Consider the following 23,260-nt stretch of genomic DNA (forward strand, 5'->3'; position numbering starts at 1 on the left):
GTCACAGAGAACCAGAGAGTGAATTTGCCAGAGTTAAGGCTACTGGGACAGGACAAATGGGCTCTCTTAGGGAGGATTGAGAGGGAGCTGGATCATACCCAGGCACCCCTTAAAAAAGGCAGTGTTGAAGGTTGGATGTCTGCTGTGTTTTGAACTGTATGTCAACGCGGAAAAATGATACCTCCCATGGTTTTGAAAGGAATTGACATTCATTTTATGTTCTCCAGATGGTACAGAGATAAAACACTAAGTAGGTGGATGGTATGGGTCAAAAGAGAAAACCGGGACCCATCCCTTCCTGTGGGAGACTGCTGTGCATAGGCAGAGTGCCAGCATGGGGGGCAGCTTGGGTTAGCATTTGGAGAAGGAGACTTGGCAGCTCGAATCTAGGGGGTGGGCTGTGAAAAGAAAGTGATTTTCAGTTTCATACTTAACTAGCTAAATCTGTGAATGAGTGGCTCAGTGTCCAGGGAACAAAGCTTTTTACTTTTTATTCTTTCAATATCTAGAACTTAAGGTCTTTCTGTGTTGATGGCTGACATCCCTGAGGATAGATAGATAGATAGATAGATAGATAGATAGATAGATAGATAGATGATAGATAGACAGACAGACAGATGATAGACACATACATATATACATACATACATACATAGACAGACAGATTTAGATCTGTATCTGCTTATATCCCTTGCAAGGCGGTGTAACAGAGACAAGACATGAAAGCATGTGTGTGTACAGACCAGCTTAGGAGGACTTCATAAGCCACTCTCCCGTGATCTGTGTCCAGCTCTATAAGCCATGGCCTCAGCAGCATTAATGCAGCTATTTCAGAGTCCTTCCAAAGGATTTGTGTAAGAGTATAGGAAGATACATGATCCAGCCTGGTATTTATACACAGATTTCACTGGTATTGTATCTGTGCATCTGACATAAAGGAGAGCTAGTTTGAGTGTGTGAAAGCAATAAAATGTGATGTGTAGAAAATGGGTTCCAGGTCCACGCTCAGCTTGTGCCTTTTGACTCAGAAAAAGCCAGACCTGGCCACTGAAGATTCATTTGCTATTTTTTCTTACTACCCATACAAACATCTGTAATGAATTAATTTTTTGCAAAGCACAGAGCAAAACTTTGACCAAAATTAACAAAGGGGGGTTTTTTTCTACTTGTTTTATAGCTAACACTGTTAGGTAATAACAAAAAACTGATAACTTAAAACATTTATGCACAGATTGTGAGAGAATTGTTAAACCCAGTACCAGTTGTAGAATCTCCTGTGACACAAAAAGTATGAAAGTGAAACTAGAACAGGGGCATCTGTTAGGGAAGTAATAAAGCTGCTGTTACTTGGTCACACTCACGGTGACAATGTTATGGTAAGAAATTAGTCAGAAAATTAAGTAGGAAAACTATTACATTCTAAAGCCAGACAACAAATTCTTGACATTTGTACGTTTGTGATTGACAGTACTTGCCTGCTCTAGGGGTCCAAACTTAACACTTGCATTAGCTGCCACAAGGGTTTCTACTCCCTCACTTGCCTTCTGCTGCAAATGCTCTGATGGTGAAGAGCCTGTCCCTGCTTTTCAACACTGGCATGAAGCACAAATGCACAGTGGGGACCAGTCTAGCACAGCAGAATCAACACCAAGCAGTTGAGCAACACATGCTGATGTGTTCATTAAAGCTGATGTTAATGCTTCCCTGAGAGAAGATTATCTAAACAGGTTACCTTGATTAAAAGCATGTTTCACAAGAAGTAGGTTTATAAATTGAAAGAATCCAGAATTATGTATGACATGTCATATGCGAGCAACTTTGCTGATGTGTTATTGAACTAAATAAATTATCAGAGTTTAGCATAAGGAAAAACAAAACCCAGTTATTTACTAGATTCACTGAATGTTAGCCTGAGTACTTGAAACTACTGAAAGATTTCTCTGGAATTAATGACTACAGATGCCCTGAGGAGGCTGTAAACAGCTGGGATGTAATCACCTGCAGCACCATACATGAACATAGATACACTCTTTGCTCTCTAGGAATTCATAACAGGAGTCTTGAAAACCATTGTGGCACTTACCTGGGCTGAGTGTCCAGCTTTCCTGTATGCAGAGACAAGTGTAGGGGACCACATGTCGTAGGGATCAACTTCCATTTCATTTGAGTCACTCATGAGAAACACTGAGAAGTTACAACATTGCAAACGGAGGCAAAGAAGGAGAAGGCAGCTTTCATTTTTATGTAAACCAGGCAGCCAGGAGGGCCAGCCATGTCCTGGCTGGCACATCAGGCACAGCATCCCCAGATGGACAAGGAAGGGAGTTGTCCCACTCTGCTCTGCTCCAGGGCAACCTCACCTTGAGTTCTGGGGCCAGTTTTCAGCACAACAACACGAAAAACCCATTATGGTATCAGAGAGTGTCAAACAAGGGCCAGGAGGATAGAGAAGGGTCTGGAGGGGAAGTCTTATGAGGAGGTCACTTGGTTTGTTCAGAAAGAGGAGACTGAGGGGAGACCTCACTGTGGTCTCCACCATCCTCACAAGGGGAAGAGAGGAACAGACACTGATCTCTTCACTCTCGTGACCAGTGATGGGATTCAAGGACATTACACAAAGTTGAGTCAGGGGAGGTTTAGGTTGGATACCAGGCAGAAGCTTTTCACCCAGAGGGGACTGGACACTGGAACAAGCTCCCCAGGGAAATGGTCACTGAGCCCATCTGAGTTCAAGAAGTTTTTGGACAGTCACACTCTCAGGCGCATGGTGTGACTCTTGGGGTGTCCTGTGCAGGACCAGGGCTGGACTCGATGATCCTGATGGGTCTCTTCCAACTCAGCATTTTCTATGATTCTGTGATTGTTCACAGGCTCAGATCAAGCTTTTAGTCAGACACAGGGAAGCCAATTATCTCTTTTCCCTCAGCAAGAGCTGCCAGAGCAGGCTAAACTGGTGTAAATTGTCATATGTGCTGTTGTGCTGAACTTGACTAAGAGGTTTGGGGAAGTGTCTTGTTTAAGGGGGTCATTCTAAAAGGCTATGACAATCATGGCTATGACATTGTAATGGTCTTTGCAATTGATTTCTTAGTAAAGATGCATAGAAAGAGTACTGACTTTGCAGATCAGGAGGAAGGGCTGATTGTCTATGTAGACGGCGTCTGATGTGCAAAATAGTCACAGAAATTTTTGGGAGAGGGCACACAAGAGCTCTCTGACACCAATGCCCTCTCTGCAGGACAGTCCTAACTGAGCACACACTTGCTCATCACTATTTCAGGACAGGATTTTAAAGTTCTGAATACTGGGAGCAAGAGAATCCCTAAATCTGCCGCCATGGAATGTCTTCTGAGTGAAGGTTATCCCCAGTTTTAGGCATCTGGGCCAGCCTCAGGTTTCAGTCCTTCTCTAGTGGCCTGTGTGTGTTGCTGAGTGTCGTAAGGACCGTGATTTAAAACTCAGTTGAGATGAAAACCTAGCAGCCAAAAGCAACAGTAACAGTTCAGAGCTTCTATTAAACATTTTGAACACTTGTTGAAGACTAATCGATTGAACAAGCCTGTTTCATGGATATCCCTGCAGTGGCCTGCAGTGGCCACAAAGAGGCTCTTGTCTCCCTTGGGGAGTGGGATGTGCCAAGTTCCTTCTCTGTCTCTTGCAAGAAATTCTACAGGGAAATTGAAATTCTTCAATTGTCATATATTTTTTATAATCACAAGACTTGATCTAGAAACATAAAAATTATGTGCAGAGATTTTGACCATGATAACCACCCCCCTCCCACCGCCAAAATAAAAGTTTAACACCAATACATAATGTGGAACATAATGTGGAATATAAAGACTTGTGGCTGGCTGTCTTGGCTTTTATGCAGTGAACCATGATTGCAAATATATTTACCTTAGCACATATAGAATTTATTTTTCCCACAGCAAAATCAATGTTACTTCCACTTAAAAAGTCAGAGATCTCACTCAGGCATCAAAAACAAAACAAAACAAACAACAACAAAAGAAAATAAAAAACCAAAAACAAAACAAAACCCCAAACCAACCAAACAAAAACAAACACAAATGCCACAAAAAAAAAAAAAAGCCCCCCCAAAAAATGGCAATGGAAGACTGTATCCTATTTCAGTACTCTAGATGTTTTAAAAGCAAACTGTTACTTCGTTAGAATTCAAGAAACAAGTTGTGCAATAAAACGTTAGGGACACTGTAATACACTCATTGCTTGGCATCACACAGGAGCCCGCAGAAAAAGGGAAATGTCGTCCGTGATAACAGCGGAATTGAGCAACTGCACCCGTTACACACAGAGTTATCACTGGAGAAGTGACACTTTCAGGGTCTGCCCGAGCAGCCCAACGCTTTGCTAATGCCAAAACAAGTCTGAAACACTCAGATAAGTAGAAGTGATGAGAAGTGATAAGAGACCTTTTCAGAGGACAGAGAGAACACAACTGGAAATGTATCTCCAGCATGTGTGAAAGTTCCTGTAGTGCTGAGTAGATGTGCCGAGGAAAATGCAGTTCAATAGGTGGGGAAGAAAGGGCACTGAAGAGATGCTTCAGCAGCAGGTTCACTGTAGTTAAAACCTGTATCTGCATCCTATAACTTTACTTGGAGATTCTGTTGACGGGGGCTGTGGAGAATCCCTCAGCTTTTAATTTTTTTTCTTTTATTTCCTCCCGGCTACTGCCCCTTGTAACTCATCTCCCTTATTTCCAGCTCGCTTCAGCAACCGCACGCTGTTGCCCGCGGCACGCAGGAACCCCCAGCACACAGGTGGGATCCCGTGCCCGCGGTGTCCCCGCTCCCGTTCCCGTCCCCGCTCCCGTCCCGCCCCGGCGCCGCCTCCCGTCCGCGGCAGGGCCGGTGCGGCGGCGGTGAGGGGAGCGGGGGGCGGGTTTGCGCTGCGCTCCGCGTCCCGCCGAGCCCACACGGCCCCCGCGGGCCTGCGCCGGGCAGCCACGGGGCAACCACAGGGCATCGAGCCCCGGAGCCCACACGGCCCGCTGCCGGCCCCGCCCGCCCCGCCCGGGTGGAGCCGCGCCCCGCCCCGCCGCGGGAGCGGGATGAGGCGGCGGCGGCGGCCCCGGCCGAGGCGGCTGCCCCATGGCGGAGGTAAGTGAGGCGCGGGCGGTCCCGCAGCCGCCTCGGCCGAGCGGGGCGGTCTGGGGTGTCCGTGGGGGGAGCGGTGGGGACGCGATGGAGAACGCTTTTGTGAGCCAGGCACCGTCCCACAAAGAGAAAAAAAAGACGGGCAGGAGGGATGCACACCTCCGGCGGTGTGCGGGGCTGCCCGTGTCCCGGGCGGCGGGAGGCACAGCGCCCAGCGGCGGGGCCGGGCTCCCGCGCTGCCTCTGCTGGCGGAGCCTCCCGCACCGAGCGGGGCCAGCCCCGCAGCGCTGCCCTGCACCGGGCACGGCCCGGCCCCAGCGCCGCTGGCACCTGCCGGCGGGGTGGTAAGGCCAGGACGGACAGTTCTGCTTGGCGTTTCCTCCGGCATCGCCTCTGCCTTCTTCATGTGGGCAGCACACAGGCTTCTCAGGAATATCACGCATCTGCAGCAACGCAGCTTCTCCAGATGTTTCACATGGTGCGCCCCTCACCTGGGCGCAGGGCACCTGTGCGTAGTAATGCGGTAACTACGTTTGTCAGGAACACGTCTGGCATGCAGAGGGTCTCACTGTGCCAGGGCAAACCTCCGGGCTCCCTTTATCTGCCCTCCGTTATCAGCGCGGCAGTTTCAAACCCGCCGTGGAGCAGTAAGCAGCCAGCAGCGCTGGGCAGTGTCCCTGTTTATTCGCGCCTCGTGCAGCCCCTGCCGCGCTTGTGTCGCCTTGTGCCCGCTGAGGCCCCGTCCTGCACCGAGCTGAGGAGCTGTGCACAGCTGCAGCCCCGAGATTAGCCAAGCCACTCAGCTGCCGGGCTGGCTTTTCCCAGTTAAACCGCTGTTGGGAACAGTTTCATTGTTTCCTGCGTAGTTTATGGTCTGGGACTTTTGTGGTGCACTTCGTGGATACAAAAGGCACAGGAATGCCAAGACGGTGGGCTTGTGACTCTGATGTTCAGTACATTTTGAAATACCAAGTTGACTACCAACATTTTTCAAGTTGGTTTTGAACAATTGTGAATAGCTGGTTCTTATTGTGAATTAATGGACCAGCATCAGCTGGCAATTGTTTAATTTGTCATACATGATATATTTTCTTTTTCTTTTTAAATTTTTTTTTCTTTTTCCTTATTTCCCCATATAAGTGTTAACTTGGTTATTTTTGTAAAGTAGTTGCAAAACTAGTTTCAACACCCTGACTGTAAGAGATGACTCTTTTTAAGTCAAGAGAAGATGATTCATTTCTTTGCTGAGTGTAGCTCTGGGCCTCTCTCTTTGCCACAATGCATTTAAGTGAAATAATGATTGGAGCAAGATAATCAGTTCTTGAAATAATGTATAAAGGGACATCTGTCTAGAAACCCCCATGTCACTTCCACTGGATGTCTTTTGAAGCACATGGCAGGTCCAAAACATGAAACACAGATCAAAAAGTAGGTTTTTGTTTTCAAGGTGACATTTGGTAGCTTTGTCTGAGTCTACTTATGTTGTCAAAACGTTATTGTAATAGTATAATGGATTCCAGAGTGGTTCAGCTGATTTGTAACTTTCAATTTGCCTTTTGTAAACATAGATTTGAGCTATTTTTGGCATTTCTCTTATCCACAGTAGATCAGGATGAGAAGTCTATGTAAACAGAGGGAAGTATTGGGTTTTTTCTTCTTGGTATTGTGTGGCATCATGAAAAGTTTGCAGTTGGATTTAGCCATCCCTGGATTGAATGTATTCATTGGCCTCCAGTCCCTGGTGAGAACATTTCTGGCAACACAATGCAAGCTATTGGTCCTTGTCTTTTGAGATCTGGTGCTTAAAACTACTCTTGAAGACAACTGCAGATGAAAATTAATTCGGTGGCCAAGGCATGCTGTTGAAGCATACTAAACTGCAGGGGTTTAAACTGTCCTGTGCTAAGATGATGTGCAGTCTTAGAACAGCCTGAGCACTTCGGCTTTGACAAGGAGTAAAGTTGGTAGGGGGGTTCCTACACTCAGCTTGCTGCCCAGCAGTCTGGGATCAGCCCTAACCTTTGTATTCACTACATTCCCAGCAAACTATTTCATTCTGTTTGTTTCTGTAATCAAGCATAGGCTTGCTGATGAAATGTAAACCCCACAATATTTTATAGCTTTAGTAATAAAAATAGCAAAATATACTTCCTCTGAAACACATCCTTTAATGGACAAAATAATCATACTAAGTCAGTGTCTTGCTACTCATTTTCTTAGATGGATGTGTGTAACAGAACCAGGGATAGAAGCGTTCGTACCACTACAGAGACTACATTAAAAAAAGTTTTTTTGTGCCAAGTTCTGCATTGTGCATACTGCCCTGTCCTGCATCCCCTACAGCAGGTCAGAGCAGGGTTGGTAGATATGCCCTATGGCTTAGGGTATTAGTTTAGTGCCTCTGCACTGTTCTGATCTGGGTCAGCTGCAGAATCACAGCTTGTTGGTTTTGTTCTCAGGGATGTTGAAGATTGAGACTAAGCTCCCTGAGAACCATGAGTTTAGAGGAAAAGAAAAAAAACAATAAACATTTGCTTTGGGTGACTGGAAATACATTCGTCAGCTCATGCAAGGAAATGGATTCATTTCTGTAGTAATGAAAGGTGGTGATTCTGGCCCTACCTCTTCGCAGAACACCTGAGTCCAAGAGTTTGGGCTCCAGTGGGCATGTTTGCTAAGGAAACAGATAAAAAGCCTAAGAGTGAGCCAGGTCTTTTCTTTGGGATGATTATTTTTCATGCTACTTTTATTTTCCCAGTTCCAACAGTGTTTGCGCTGCATGTAGTCTTTCTCTTCACAGTTTGCTGGTAAAAGAGATTGCAGTCCTGGTTGATTTTGTTTGTGTTCTTTTTAAGAACACAAACAAAATCAAACAGGTTTATAATGGGAGCACCACTTGCTCCTTAATATTCAGCACCTGTTTGCATACTAACATCTCCTATTGAAAACAGGATGCCTGACTCTTTTTGTTTCTACTCAAACCTGCTCATACAAGTAAGTCACATTGAGTAGGCCACACTGAATTAGTCAGGTAAAGTTGGGCATATCTGCTTATTTTTCCTCAATGTTCTTGTAAAGTATTGAGTTGGATTGCTCAAGGACATAGCTTATTTTAAGGAAAACTAAAACTGAAATTTAGAGGCGCTGTGTGGCTGTGTACATTTTGAATTTTGAAGTTTTAAGCTCAGAAAGAGCCTATAGAAAGGGAAGGTGGGGGAAAGATGTAGCTGACACCGTATGGGTCTTATATTGGTGGGGAAAAGAGGAGCCCTTCTGCAGGCACATAACTTGGGTTACATTCCGTGCCCCACTCTGCCAACTGCATTTTCCTTGGGCTTCTCAGTGTAACACTGCCTCAGCAACACTTCTGAAAGCTCTTACACTAAGCCCTAAGTCCATGTGAAAAATGAATGAGGCACATTTTTCAAAGCACCTTGAAAACTGTGTGTGGGGAAATGGGAGGCCTCAGTGCTGCAAGAGGTGACATCAGTCCTCTGTGTAGGTAGTAGAAACAAACAAAGAAAGTCCCAAGAAGCTTGTCACACTGCAGTGTCTTAGCTGAAGGTCTTGCAAGGATTCAGAATTGCTCTACTTGATTCAGTGATTTTTTTTCCCTTTCTTTTTTGTATGTCAGTATTTCTGTGTGTGCAAGTGTGTTTATGTATGTATGTAGACATTTGAAGAAAGGGAGTTTAAAAACTCAGTGGTTTCTTTATCTTTTACAGAATACACATGAGAGAATATTTAGATTAGCAAGAATGGACTGTGTAGCTCTTCAGCTTTTTTTCTCAGCTTTTTTTACTGTGTTAGTCTCACAGTAAAAATGTTCTTTCCAACTCACATGAACCCCAGGCAGTGATGCTGCCCATGCCAGCAGAAGAGGCAGTACCTGAATGAGAGCAGGAGTTGCTGTGCTAGGTCATTGCACTCCGTGTGAAACGAGCTCCAGCTCAGGGTGGGACATAGAAGGAAGGTTCTGCTCCCACACAAGTCCAGTAGGTTTGTTATATCTGAATGTACTGAATTCTTTCACCCGAGAGCTGAATTCCTGTGCTCGATTAAACACCTGCTCTAAGTAATAATTAACAGCATAACATTGCTGGTGTTTATGAATTCCAAAATTTAAGGAAGAAGATGCACAGTGGATAATTTGTACTGTTGTCTCTATGTTACTTTTTAGAAAGGGCAGTGTGAGTCAAACTGAGTATGAGATTGTGTAAAACCTCATACAAGCACAGTTCTTTGAACACATCAGAGGCAGAGTTTTATGGAAGGGGGGAATCCGTCTCAGACTTTGAACACCATCTGAAGTATTTATATTGAGTGAGAATAATTTGAGTTATGGATTTATTTTTTTTTTCTTGGTGAGTGTCAAAGTTTGGTAAAGTGAAAGTTACGTAGGAACCAGGAAGGCTTTTCTCTGGAGGTTTGTCTCCAAAGGCTGTTTCTGTAATCCATTTGAGACCTTCCCACTGAAGCTGTGTGCTTAACTTACAGAACATATTTCAAATTATTATTTTCTTTTTTCTTTTGGATTCATTGAGCAGTAGGACATGGCAGTATTGCTGTGGAGAGACATCTGGAAGTACATAAATGGGATGGGTCCCTGCTTGTGATCAGGCCCTTACCTGATAGCCAGAACTCACCCTAAGGAGGTGGGGGAAGGACTTCATGGTGTTTCAGAAAGAGGTGGCATAGGAGAAGAGCCTCAGACTTAGTCTTGCAAGGATTTGAAAAAGCCTGGTCAAAGGAGTGTTCAGGGATGGTTTTTCCTGCTCTCTGGAGAGTGGCCAAGGTATTGCCAGTGCAGGGGTGGATGAAAAGTGCCGGAGGGAGTAGATGAGGGGAATATCAGGCATAAAGAAGGGAGAATTAGAGTGTGGTAAATGTGGAAATTAGAAGAGGAATTACAGGTGAGGTCACAGGGAAGGTGGAGATACTCAAATCCTAGAGGAGCTGAGGTGTCAGACTGTGACTTTTCGCAGTGCTCCCTATTCAGAACTGTGAGTTGGCAGGCATTTGGTGTTGTAGAGAGGCTGGGAGCTTGGAAAAGCTGGGAGTTGGATAAGCTGGATACCTGAGAAAGTATGTTTGCCTGGAAGACTCAAAAGGAGGACATCTGGAACTGAATTGCAGACGAAGTTTTATCTGAAAGGGTAATTTTATCCAAAAGGGTTCCTGGGTAGTTTGTTTTTATTCAATACTGACTACTGCCAATAAGGGTGTACAACCACTCTGTGGTAAAGGTAGAGCAGGAAGGAGGAAGATATCTTACAGAGCCCTGATGTCAGGTAGTTCACTGACCACAAAAGACAGCATCTTGGGGCACCAGAGACAGAGGCATAGAAAGAGATTTTGGGTTTGGTTTTGGGTGGTTTGTTTTTCAGGAGGAAGGAGGGAGAGGGCTCACATGGGGTTTGTTTTGTTTTTGGTTTTTTTTACTGTGCTCTGTCAGAAATAGTGACTGAATAAATTTAATTACCCTCATCACGTTTACTCTCAGGGATGTTGCATGCTTTACTGATACTGAAATTGGACAGAAAACAAACTTTCAAACACAATTGCAAGTATTAGAAAGCAGGCATTCTTTATTCTCAGTGTGCTGAACACACCCAGAGAATATCTCCTCTAATCAAACGTATTGTGAAACTTCTCTAGAAGATATTTATCCCACCAGGACCATACATATTCACTACAGTGTACTAGCTAATACATAAACATCACTTCTCTGAGAACTAATTTGCATGCATGTGCCTCTTACTGGAAGCCCTTTTATGGTCCTGGAGGGTTGTCTGGAGGAGTCCCTGGTCTCACTGAGTGCCCCCAGTGTGACAGATGAACTGGCCCTAGGGCATGCGCTATTCTTACTGCGTGGCTTTGCCACAAAAGCCAATATATTCCTCATTATCTCTTTATCCACTGGTCCCAGCTGTATTTAGCATCCTGTGTGTCTACTTTTGCGTTCTTTTATCTATTTTGCTATTTAGTCTTTAAGCTCTATTTAGCAACTTCGAGGGAAGCTGAAAATTTCTATTCTTTATGTTGTCTGTCATTACAATGAAATCGGTTTCTGGTGAAAAACATCTGCACAGGACCAAATGGCTGGAGTGTGCACCTGTTTGGTGTATTTGTTAGAAGTGGTGTTAAAAGCTCATTTTGAGGAGGTTATTGAGCTACTTTCAGCATGAAAACTGATGTTTGAATTGAAGTCAATGACAACACTGTCAGTCTCTGTGTCTTCAGCGTGTACCTGTCTCTGCCTCCATCTGGGGAGTAGGTTGGTGTTAATTTTGTGTTGGAACAGAGTGCACACAGAATGTGGGTTTTGTACTAGCTGACACAGCTGGCCCATGCTATCTAAAGCCCTGAAATGCATGTGGTTGGAGAGGTGCTATCGTCTCACTGCAGCACACAGGAGGGCTCTCCCAGGCAGTGTTGGGTTGCAGCCCAGATGGCACTACTGGGATTTAGAGTAGATAGGTCATAAATGTTTGACAGGTGCCACATTGGGAGTCACATCTATGAACCATTTGATTAACTCAGTTGCACTGCCTACCTGGCATGGTTTATTGTCATTTTTAAGTCTAGCCATATATAACATGGAAGTTACTTTGATATTTGGTGTGTCCATCCGCCATTTCACCCTCCACACATCCTAAACCCCAGCTGCATTTCAAAAAATAACATACTCTTCTGTTCTGGTGTTTTAAGGATATTTTAGGATTTATTATGCTTATAGAGAAACAACAAGAAATATTTTTCTTTCTATTTTTCTTATCTATTAAGTAGATATCAGTTTGTAAGATTATTATCACATATTTAAAGTACACAGGCAAAGAGCAAGATCACTACAATTAGAGCTGAATTATATCAGATACACCTAATTATATTTAATTATTAATTGTATTTAATCCTACCAAGTAGTAAAGTGGTTACTACTGGTTATGTTACTAGAAACTGTTTTGCTTAACTTCTGCTGGTATTGTGCAAACTTAAAGGATTGTTGCAACACAAACCATTCTAATGATTCTATTCTGGAAATGCTACTTAATTATTCAAAACATGGCAAAGAGTGCCAGGCCTGTGCCACATCTTTTCAGCTAATAATGAGGAGAGGGCTGCTTCCACAGAAAAGTGCAGTTAGTAATGGAGAAGGGACAAAAGTTTGTAGAAAACCATCTTGAAGATTAATGAGCAGTTTAAAACTTAACAACTAAAATAAAGAGAGCATAATGTAGAGTAATTAGAAGATAGCATATGAACAGGATACATAAGTTAACGGCACTAAAATAAAAATGTTCTTTTTCAGGTAATTATGGTTGTGTACCTTTGCTCCAGCCCTGGGGTATTTGTAGTGATAACTGTGAGTGTGACTGCAGTGAAACTGCTTTGCAGGGGCAGGTACCCGCTGCCTCTCAGCGCTCTCTGTGCACACAGGCAAGGCACCCTGTCTGCTCTGCTCTCTTCCTGCAAGCCCTTTCTGTTACTCCAGAGCTAGTTCAGGTATTTCTGTGCACTTGTAGCCCTGGGTTGTGTAGTTCTAGTCCTGTATGCCACCTGCACACAGATCAATAGCTGAAAAGAGATTTATTATGCTTTCTGCTGCTCCTTCAGAGGGATCTTCTTCACCCATCCAATACACCACAGTAAACCTTTTTGTATTTTGGTGTCATTACAGGTTCTGCTACCTGTACATTCTTTTAAGGATAGCAGATAAGGCATGAGTGTAGGAAGCAAGGGGAGGAGATATGTGGAGGAAAGTTTGATGTACAGTACACCCAGTTCATGCTGAGATCAATACTGTGATTTACTTAATTGGAATCTCACGGCTGTATTTTTAACATAGAGTAAGGAACTCTGGAAACCTGCCGGAGCAGGCAGCATGCTTCCAATTAAGTGTAGGCCAGGCTACCCACAAAACCGTAGCCTTCTCTCCCTTCCACATTGATTCTTGGCCCTCCTTAAGTAGCAGATTTGACATAAGCTACTATTTCTCATTTTGATAAACTGAAGCCTGTAGCTGAGCTATGGTGAGCTGTACCTTAGGGAAAGGGCAGGTACATGATTAGAGCCCAGCCTCCCACATACAAGGCTGGTGGATAATTTGGTATGTCATATTCAGTCTCAGACTGTGTTCTTTAATTTAAGTGGCAGGAGCAAGATGAAAATTTCAGATACTTGGGATTTTATTTTTATATTATTATTTAATGAGGAGAATTTTAGTGTAGCTCTCTGGCTTTGTGCTTGCACAGAATCCTTCCAAATGCAAATCAAAGGTTGCCCTCTGGTAGGGTTGCAATTTACCATTTGGAAGCAGCCTACTGATGGAGGCAGGAACTTCCACACCCTCCAGTGGTAGAAAGGGAAAGGCTTCTGCAGTTGATGGTATTATTAAGTCTTCTACAATCAGCAAAAATTAAGTCTTTTTCTCTAGACAGAGATAACCATGTGCTTTCCTGATTTCCTGGGCTCAGTGGTACTGCTGTGGCTCTATTACTGTTTATTCTGTTACCCTTGTTGCAAAATAAGGATGGGAAGGACAGAAACTGAATGTGGCAGCACAGTGCTGAATAAATAGTATCTATGCCTAACCCTTCTTGTCACTAGATTAATATCCTCTGTAATAAAACTTCTGTCAATAGATGTACATCCAGTCTGTAGAATTAAGGTATCTTTAATGAAATGCCTTATTCAAAAACACAGTGTGGCTGTTTCTTGGGGAGAGACCCCTCCTATTCTCCCCACAGTCCTGCAGTCAGAAGAAGGAAGCATTCTGTTGTTGAGCTGTGCTGTTCAGTCATTCTTCATCACTGAGGAAGACTAATAAGCTGGTGCAAAGTGCAATATAAAGCAAAAACCAGGGCATACCTGGTTTATGCAAAAAACAGCATAATCCAGGGGATTTTTGTGAAAAGCCAAAACAGAGAAATGAAGGCAAAAAGGTTCTGGTTGATTGCTGTATAGAGGGTTTTGCTGAAATGATCCCCTAGGTGAAAATTTGTGATGTGAAATACTTACGTGTGCTTTATCTATGCCACCACTGTTGTGAAAACCTGGCTGCAGGGCCAGGATCCTTCAGCAAGTGCTCTGGTAGTGCTGAAAACAGGTTTTTTCAAAGGATGGAAAATTTTATTGTGGTAACAATTGCTCTGAACAGCCATGAGTATATTTTAATACCATCTGCTGGAGGAAGAAATGGTGTTAGTAAGACTAATCTTCAGAGGCACACAGTGCAGCACCCTGAAGCTCACTCAGAAGAGATGACACATTGCCTTTGGCAAGCCACAGGGAATGGGCATGAGTGCAAGTGTGAGACCCTGCTTCCCACCCTTCCCCACTGGCACCCCTGCTCCATCCACGTCAGCAGGAGCTCCGTGCAAAGATCAGAGGGGCATTCTGACCTCCATTTGTGCTTAAGGCCAAGAGTCCTTTAGGCAAAATGGTTTGTGATCCTGTAGTGCAGTTGGTGGCTCTCAGCCTGGAAACTGTGGGTACCATGACACCATCTATGTCTGAGTAGAGAAAATAGATATATATTTTTTTCCTAAAAGATAACGTAAAAATTAATGTAGACTCCAGATAAATTCCAAAATTTGTAGTTGGAAATATTCTCCATTTCCTTAGCAGCCAGGAGTTTTATATACTGACAAGAAAAGACTTGAAGATTCAGTTGTCTTTGACATCTTGGGGAAATTAATACAAGCCAGTTGTCACAAATTTCTGTGAGTTTCAGGGGCATCTGGTTTCCCTTCAGAAAGGAGATGTCCCATCAGGTACATCAGAAATTCAGTTGTCCTCACAGTGATTTGGGGAAGCATCATCTCCATTGTAGACTGTGACGGTGTTCACAGGGGTCCCAGGATGAGGGAAGAGACAAGGATCTGACTCCGTGTTTCAGAAGGCTTGATTTATTATTTTATGATACATATTATATTAAAACTATACTAAAAGAATAAAGAAGAAAGGATTTCATCAAAAGGCTAGCTAAGAACAGAACAAGAAAGAATGATAACAAAGGCTTGTGTCTCAGACAGAGAGTCCAAGCCAGCTGGCTGTGATTGGCCATTAATTAGAAACATCCAACATGGGCCAGTCAAAGATCCAGCAGATAATCAATGTTTACATTTTGTTCCTGAGGCCTCTCAGCTTCTCAGGAGGAAAAATCCTAAGGAAAGGATTTTTCATAAACTATGTCCATGACAGTAGACTTCAGCAGACCAGCATCCTCTGCAGTCAGATTTCCACCTTAAGAAAGTTGAACTGTGAGGATTTTTAATGATCTGTAGGACACACCATGTGCTCTTCCCAAGGCTTCCCCAAGCTTTTCTTTGCCCTGGCAGAGGAATAGGTTTATACCCCTGGAAATTTTAAAAGGAGTGACAAATTTTAAAAGTTTGTGACTCATATACCTTCTGTATACGAGCCCAGTGCTTGCAGTTGGTTTTTAGAGGCATCACATTATAGATACCACATTTCTAACTATTTCCTGCATTTGCCTCTTCTGCAGCCAGTAGAGTAATGAATTTGCTGTGTTATCCAGGAGCTGAATGCTCTGCCACAGCAGCAGCTTTCCAGGCCACTTGGCTCCAGAGGAGCTGCTTAAGGTCTTAATTGAAATTGTCCTTGACTTCTAACTCACTTTTGATGATCCTGCATTTTATTAATTTAGAATATTAACAGGTCACATGAATTTGACAAGTATTAGGTTGGTTCTCTGTAAAATTAAAGCCTAGCCCTGATCTTGCAGGCACATAGGTATGGGACTAACCTCATGCCTGTGATCTGCTCCATTGGACTCATTTAAGTGTTTGCAAGTAACTGCTTGACATGTTCTCAGTGTCTTGTGTAGTAAATGCCCTCTCCTGTTCAACTACATAGAGAAAACTGTTGGTTAGGAGGTTTGTTTCCTTGTTACTGTTTTTTGTATGTGTGTATATCTGGTTTTAGGCAAGCAAATTTGTTTTCTCATATTTTGCAATAAAAAAAATCATCTGGTCGTTTCCAGATGCAGCTGACAAAGAAGACATTAATGTATTGGAATATAATTTCTAATGAGTAGAAACTGTGTTAGGCATCACTGAAGGAAACTCTTCATTCCTACATCAGAATGACAGATGAGTGCCCTGTAGCTCTGTTTTTACAAATGGCTGTTTATAAAGCTTCCAGTCTTGAAAAGAAAGCACAGAAAAATGAAAGCAAAGAAACAAAATTAGTTTAAAATGAAATTAGTTTTCATATTTTTAAATATTTAAATAGAATGTACAAAACTGAAAATAATGTTAATTTGTAAAGTTATATTTAATTTTTCTCCAGAGTCCTGTTTTTCAACTTTTTATATTTACTTTTTAATGTGTTTTGTATGAAGGAACAACTTAAAAACTTTTATATGTTTTGATGACTATTACAACTGCAGGTTTTATGTAGTTTATGCTTTCATAACAAACCTGTAAAGTAAATTGTTTGCTGAGATTTTTAGAACTGAACTCTATCTCATTATCTTTGCTGCTGTTGAAAACTTGTCTTTACTGCTCCTGCCACAGCATTTTTCTGGAAATACCTGGAACTAATGCAGTGTGGCCACTTGGTTTCCTGGCTGCTACTCCTCTGAGTTTCACATTTTAATAATACAGACTTGCCCTGCAAAAGCTGAAATGTAAAACTATTTAAAAATATAAATACACACTTTTAAAAAATAGGAATTAGCACTGATTCCTTCTTACTACAGCAATACTCCAGCCCTATATAATAAACAATGAAGAAGTCTGATGATACGAATATAAATAAAATAAAACTTATTTTTTTTATATTTGAAAATTGCTACTGAGGCCCCTAAATTTGAACAGTCTCATCACTAGAGATTAAAAAACTCCATCACTTCGATAAATGAAAATGGGTACACTTGGATAAATGAAAATGGGCAATGTCTACATGGAAGTGATGGGAAACAGAGTTGCTGTTACAATGCAGGTAAGCAAGGGATTTTGCCAACTGGTTATATATAATTGCTGCTTTATGATTCTGTCAACGAGTATCTATCTGGCTTGGATATGTTGTTGTAAAATGACCTCCAAAAGACACTGATAATCCACAATTTTCATGAAATTACATTGTGGTTCTTTGTCTGGTTTAGAGGAATTTGTTTCCAGTGTCCATTTCTACTGCAGATGGGTTCAATGCGTGGGCACCAAACCAAGAGGTGGTGGCTGCACCCCTGAACTGACACTGGTCTTATTCTGCCCCCAAAGTCTACACACTCAGTTCATCCACATGACCCGTTCAGTGCATATTTTATTTGGAATGCTATCACTGGAAGAGAAAAAAGTGCCTTTTAAAGATGAATTTTGAGAGCATGCTGTGTAATAGAACTGTTTTATTTGTGTCTTCAGGATGTTGACCTGAAAGCATGTCAGGGAGCTTTGGATGACTGCTGTCCACCTCCAGGAGAGGATCAGCTGGAACTACAAGAACAAGAGGAGAAAGACAAAAATCAAGTAAGTGATAAAAAAAAGGGAAGAAGAGAAAACTGAAGAAGTGAGGGAGGATACAGAACTTATCACTAAGATAAATAGTAGTGAAAAGTTTTGAAAGGAATAATTTATTTCCTCTTTTAATTTGAAATGTTCCTTGCCAGGGCAGGAAAGAAATGCTCACTTCAGACAGTGCTTTGTGAATGATGCCCTTGTATACCTTTTTGAAAATTGCCTCCTTCCCTCAATCCCTCACTATTTTTTGAGTAGTTGAAATATTCAGAGGTTTACAGAAAACACTTGCAACTAATTATTTTTTAATTTGGGTTTATTTTCTCTGTTATGAAGGTGTTGTGTTTGTGGGTGAGGATGTTTTTGCGTACAAACACTGGAGACATGGATGCTAAATTATACTGCTCTCACAATTTATATAAAGCTTGATGCTCAGATGTAGAATTACATTTGGGGTGCTGAACTCTTCAGTTCTGCTCTCTCTAAAAGCTGCAATGAAAAGAGCACTTAATTTTTTTGAGACCTTGTGAGAGCTGAGAACGTCTGATCGAGGTGTCTTGCCAGCCTCTCTGTTTGCCACTCCCCTGAGAGCTTGGCTTTGAAAAAATACCTGATTTTTCCATGCTGGTGGGGAGGTACAGCTTCAGAGGAGAGCCCAGTTCTGCTGTTGTGGGCAGAGTAGGGATGCTCAGGCCATGGAGCTGATCTGCTCATTCTAGTAACATCTCATCTCCCGTCAGGATGAAGACTTGATGGTGGGGTCAGCAGCAGTGTTGCACTGTGCTCTGTTTCCTCTCATACTTTGATTTGTACCTCCTTTCAGGTGAAATAACTGTGCCTTACACCATGTTTCTCTTTTTGTCACAGAGCAACAGCAACAATGTAGATTCCATTCTCTCCTTAGAGGGCTATTTACAGCTTCTGTCATCGCAGGTGGAAAACATGCTAGAGGTAAATGAGATAATACAGGTATTTCAAATAGATTTGAATGCAGTCAGCAATTACTCTGTTTTATCAAATAAAATCACCACAGCCTACCCTACCCACTCTGGGAATTTATTGGCAAATCAATGTAGTAAAACTTACCTGAAACTGCTAAAGATGCTACTATCCACCTTTTACGGCAGCTCTCATTGGCTTTACTTGAAAAGTTTTCCCCAGCAACTTGTCTGGTGTAAGAGCTGTGTCTTTACTGTGATCTGGTGTTCAAAGATGGATGGAGCCACTGGACAACTCAATTAGTTCAACTAATAGTTGCCTTTCTAAAGCCTTATACCAGTTTGTATTTATGCAGCAGCTCTTGCTGTGTTTCTGTAGAGCATTGCTGATTTATTAAATTTATTACACATTTATTTATTGTATTTGTGGTGAAGGATTACATTTGTCATAAATACTGGGTCAAGTGCTTACAGGGTTGCTACTCTCAAGAACAACAGATCATCTTCACTGCAAATCAGGTCTGTCAGCATTAGCAGTAAACCCATTTAGTGTTTTGGGTTTTTTTGTATTTTTAAATCTTGTGGCCTTCTGATACTGTATTTTACTTTCTGTGTGCCCATCTTCATAAAAACCAGTTGTTATCTTACTTGAAGTCTCCCCCTCCTCCCACAGCTCATAGCTGCAACTATTGACCATAAAGCTACTCCCTACATTCCTCTTTTGTAATACTTTAAGGGCATCTTATATACACTTCCCATCATAGGATCCTCTTCCAGGGTCATTAGTGTTTGCCATATAACTCCATGCTTATCTGGTTTTGGGAATCTCTAGCTTGGATAGTACCTTCTAGGCCATAAATTAGCCTCCTCTTCTGTTCAGCTCTGGAAATGGATTGCACACTAATGAGATGTAGAAGTTCATCAGTTTAAGTTTTCTCTGTTCTCAGAATTTGAAAGGAATTTGGCTGCAGCCTTTACACAGCTGTTACAATACACAGTAACACATTGCATATTTTATTTAACATTATCAATGCACTGCCATCTTGTGACAATCTATCTGTTGAATTTGGATTGATTGTTTCTGCTAAGTATCAAGTCTTTACAGTGAGTGGAGTTTTTTGGTAGCTGACTTTCTAAAAATCATTCTTTTCAAAGGATTAGTTGAAAATAGCATCTCTATCCCACAGACTGCAGGTGGTCTGGTACAAGGTAACTCCCTAGCAGAAATAAGGCAAGACCACCTTCTTGTTGCCTGAGCTCCCAGTAAGCATAATAGGGAACCTAAGATGTTCTGGTCCTTATGGTACATCATTCTTTCCCTGTGAAAAGTGCTTTTTAAATGTTCACTGAATGGCAATCAGAAGGTTCTTTCCTGAAACACAGTAAGGACACTCAGCTATGGAGGAATCCTGTACACTTCCTACTTGATGTATTTACATTCTCAAGTACTTTGTACTGATCTAGTTCATGACTCCTCTGCCTTTGTGCTTCTGAGACCCAGCAACTCTAACTCAGGTCCTCAAAAGGTGGGCCTTAGTGCTACTACAGCATTACCGGTCCTCTTTATTGTTTGAACATCAGGGCTGAGGCATCACATATCAGCTTTGGCTTTGTAAAAAAACCCTGAGTAGTAATTTAAAGTCAAGACATCCACAAAAGGTGTGACTTGGTGGGGAGATGTTACCTCCAAACTGATCAGTAAAACAGTTCAGCTGAATTTTGGATGCAGTAGACTTCAGTTAAATGGAACTAAACCAAATGTGGCACCTCACAGGCCTGAAAGCTTCATAAACTGTGAAATAAGTAGTGAGACTGCAGAAGCACAGACTTAATATTCCTGTTTCCACTCTTTTCTCCAGTGTTGTCCTTACTGGTTAACTTCTGCAGATGAGCTATTTATCTTCTTTAAAAAGTTTGGTTTTTAACAGTGTAGCACCTTGAACCAGCTCACCCTTGAATCATCAACACCACTGCCAGGGGAAAGGGTCATGACCACTCCTCCCAGCAGGACATTTTTCTTAGATCAGATCAGACAGAACACATAGGCCACAGTTTGTACACTCAGCAAGAGTCCTGTTCTTCCCTCTCAACCCTAATAGGTCCTTTGCAAGTCCTTCTCCCATTCCTTCAGTCACTTCTGCACTCACTCTTCCTTCCTCCTTTTGCCATATCCCAATACAGATTATGCTTTATACAGATGGGAAACAGCATTCCAAATAGCTAGAAGAAGAGTTTAACATACAAAAATTTGGCTTTAATAGAATAAAGTAGTGGAATGTTAAAAAATGTTCGTGACTGTTTAGGCAGGGGATATAGAAGCATTTGTTTTATGAAAGATCTCATTTTTTCCCCCTTCATCTTTTAGGTGAACTTACTGGAAGATACACAAGTTGCTACTTCTAGTAGAGGCCAAGACCCATCATCCTCACACCACAATATAAACTTGACCCAGACACTTCACAACAGTTTCAGTCCTCCTGATGCCATACTACTAAGAACAGACTACCCCACTCAATTAAATTCAAAACCAAGACACTTACAAAGGCAAGAGTTTTTCCCTCAATCAAGCACTGATATCACAAATCCAGAATCACAATTTCATGGGTCAAATTTGACAGGGCTGTTTTCGGCTGCTGATCTTAGAAATCTAACAGCCCATGATGATAATTTTGATGAAATTAAGCTCATGTCTTTGGCTTTGGAGGAAGGCTTTAGTCCTATAGAAGTTTCTCAGATCTTTGAAGAGCCTGGCTCAGATTCAGGACTACCTTTGAATTCAAATCACAGCACCACCTCTTATTCAGTCTGCTGTGAAGGTTCTGTTGGGTACAGCAGCGGTGTTAAATCTGCTCCTGTGCACGGCTTAGGAGCTGTTGGTGGCCTTTGCCAAGAAAACATTAAGCACAGCCATGTGGAATATCCAGGTGTTGCAGAGTGTTCTACAGAAGCCATGCTTCAGCAGTTTCTTCATAATCACACTTACAATCAGCTGCCAACTCAAGCAGCATCCACTCCAGAGTATTATCAACAGATGTGGATGAAGAAATCAAACGAAGTGAAGGAGAGGTGCCATAATTCTATTGCTGCAAACCGGAGCAGAGATGAGTGGCGTGCAAAAGCTCTGAGAATACCATTTTCAGTGGAGGAAATTGTGAGCATGTCTGTTGACTCTTTCAACACCATGCTAGCAAAGAACCAGCTGACAGAAACTCAGGTATCACTTCTACGTGACATCAGGCGAAGAGGAAAAAACAAGGTAGCTGCGCAAAAATGTCGTAAACGCAAACTGAACGCAATTCTTAACTTGGAAGAAGATGTGTGTAATCTCCAAACACAAAAGGAGAGCCTTAAAAAGGAGCACTCCCAGTGTAGCAAATTAATCAACCAGATAAAGCAAAAATTAAACAACTTGTACCATGACATTTTCAGTAGACTGAGGGATGACCAGGGTAGACCTGTTAACCCATGCCAGTATGTCATTCACTGCAGTAGCAATGGTAGTGTTTTCATAATACCCAAGCACTTGGCCAAATCTGAACAGAAACAAGATAACAGAAAAGAGCAGAAACAAAAGTAAGATGACTGGAGATCACCTAAATCACCTTTATTTTGCCTGAAAGGTTGATAACAGTACTTGTGTGACAACTAAAGGTCAGTGATTACAGCAGTTTAAACACAACCTACACTTGAGGAGAAACACTATGTTGAGGAGTCTGGCAAACCCAACCAGCTGTGATTTGTTAGAAGGTCCGTGAGCTGAGGCTTCCGGATGAGGAAATCTGTTTAGTTTTATTTAGAGAATTAAAGGAGCTAGACCATCAGTGTAGTGTAGCTTTATAGACCTATGTTAAAACTAGGAATTTAGTTACTGGTAATGGGGGCCAGAGGGGAGAACACCTGTGAGAGATGAAATCAGCTTTGGATCAATGTTACACATGCAAGAAAATGTTTTGGTCTTGAATACTTGACTCTTTATACAGGAAATGATCTTATTTTATTCTCTAGCACTGAAAGAAAAATTATAGTTCTAGTGCATCTTCAGCTTAAACTCACTGTGAATTTACATAAGCTCAAGAGATAACTGCATGCTTTGCATTTATTCAGAACAGTTCTGCTTTTCCTGGTTTTCCTTTGAGGAGAGCAGCCCAGGAGGCTACTGCATTTTTCCTCACTACTTTCAGCATCGTAACTCCAAGCAAAGATAGCCTGCCACTTAATTTTACAACTCATACACTCAACCTGCAAACATGCTGAAAAATAGTGTCTGATTCAATATTTTCTTACCTTCATCCTCTGCAACTAAATAATTTTCAATTTTCTTCCACAGAAATGACCAATGATGAAGGAGTTTCTGTTCTGTTTCCTAGTGACTGTGATATTTATTTGTGTGCCTTCTGTTTTCCTCCCATTTTGACACCTTCCTCAAGAAATACTTGAGTTTTTCTCTGTGGCTTTTTAAACTGGTATTTTTAAGTGTTTTTAATGTTCCAGATTTAATTTTTTAAAATATACATTTTACTTAGTCTTTAAAATAAGTTGAACCAAATGACTGTTTATCTATACTTGTAATTTTGAGGTTACACTCTGATAGTGCTCCAAATGAAGAGTTTCTTGTTTGACATTTATTTGTGCTATTAGAAAGGAGAAGTTTTATTCACCCACATACTTACAACATCTATCCTTAGTGTTTTACAGCCTGAAAAAGGTCTGCAAGAGAGAT

At 42.1% G+C, this 23,260-nt stretch overlaps 1 protein-coding gene across 1 annotated transcript; it reads left to right on the forward strand.

Annotated features, from left to right (window-relative positions):
• Positions 1-4,993: 4,993 nt before the first annotated feature.
• Positions 4,994-22,259, forward strand: NFE2L3 (NFE2 like bZIP transcription factor 3). The gene is made up of 4 exons (XM_064704506.1): positions 4,994-5,126; positions 17,510-17,614; positions 18,470-18,553; positions 20,906-22,259. Exons 1-4 carry the CDS (start codon positions 5,118-5,120, stop codon positions 22,115-22,117), a joined length of 1,410 nt encoding a protein of 469 aa, XP_064560576.1. The 5' UTR covers positions 4,994-5,117; the 3' UTR covers positions 22,118-22,259.
• The last annotated feature ends 1,001 nt before the right edge of the window (positions 22,260-23,260 follow it).

The sequence above is a fragment of the Zonotrichia leucophrys genome, chromosome 2 (genome assembly GCF_028769735.1).
Source record: "Zonotrichia leucophrys gambelii isolate GWCS_2022_RI chromosome 2, RI_Zleu_2.0, whole genome shotgun sequence".
Taxonomy (NCBI): Eukaryota; Metazoa; Chordata; class Aves; order Passeriformes; family Passerellidae; genus Zonotrichia; species Zonotrichia leucophrys.

Coding starts and splice junctions, on each gene's coding strand:
- NFE2L3 (XM_064704506.1), top strand. Junction 17,615..18,469: donor AGGAGAAAGACAAAAATCAA/GTAAGTGATAAA, acceptor TTTTTGTCACAG/AGCAACAGCAACAATGTAGA. Junction 18,554..20,905: donor AGGTGGAAAACATGCTAGAG/GTAAATGAGATA, acceptor TTCATCTTTTAG/GTGAACTTACTGGAAGATAC.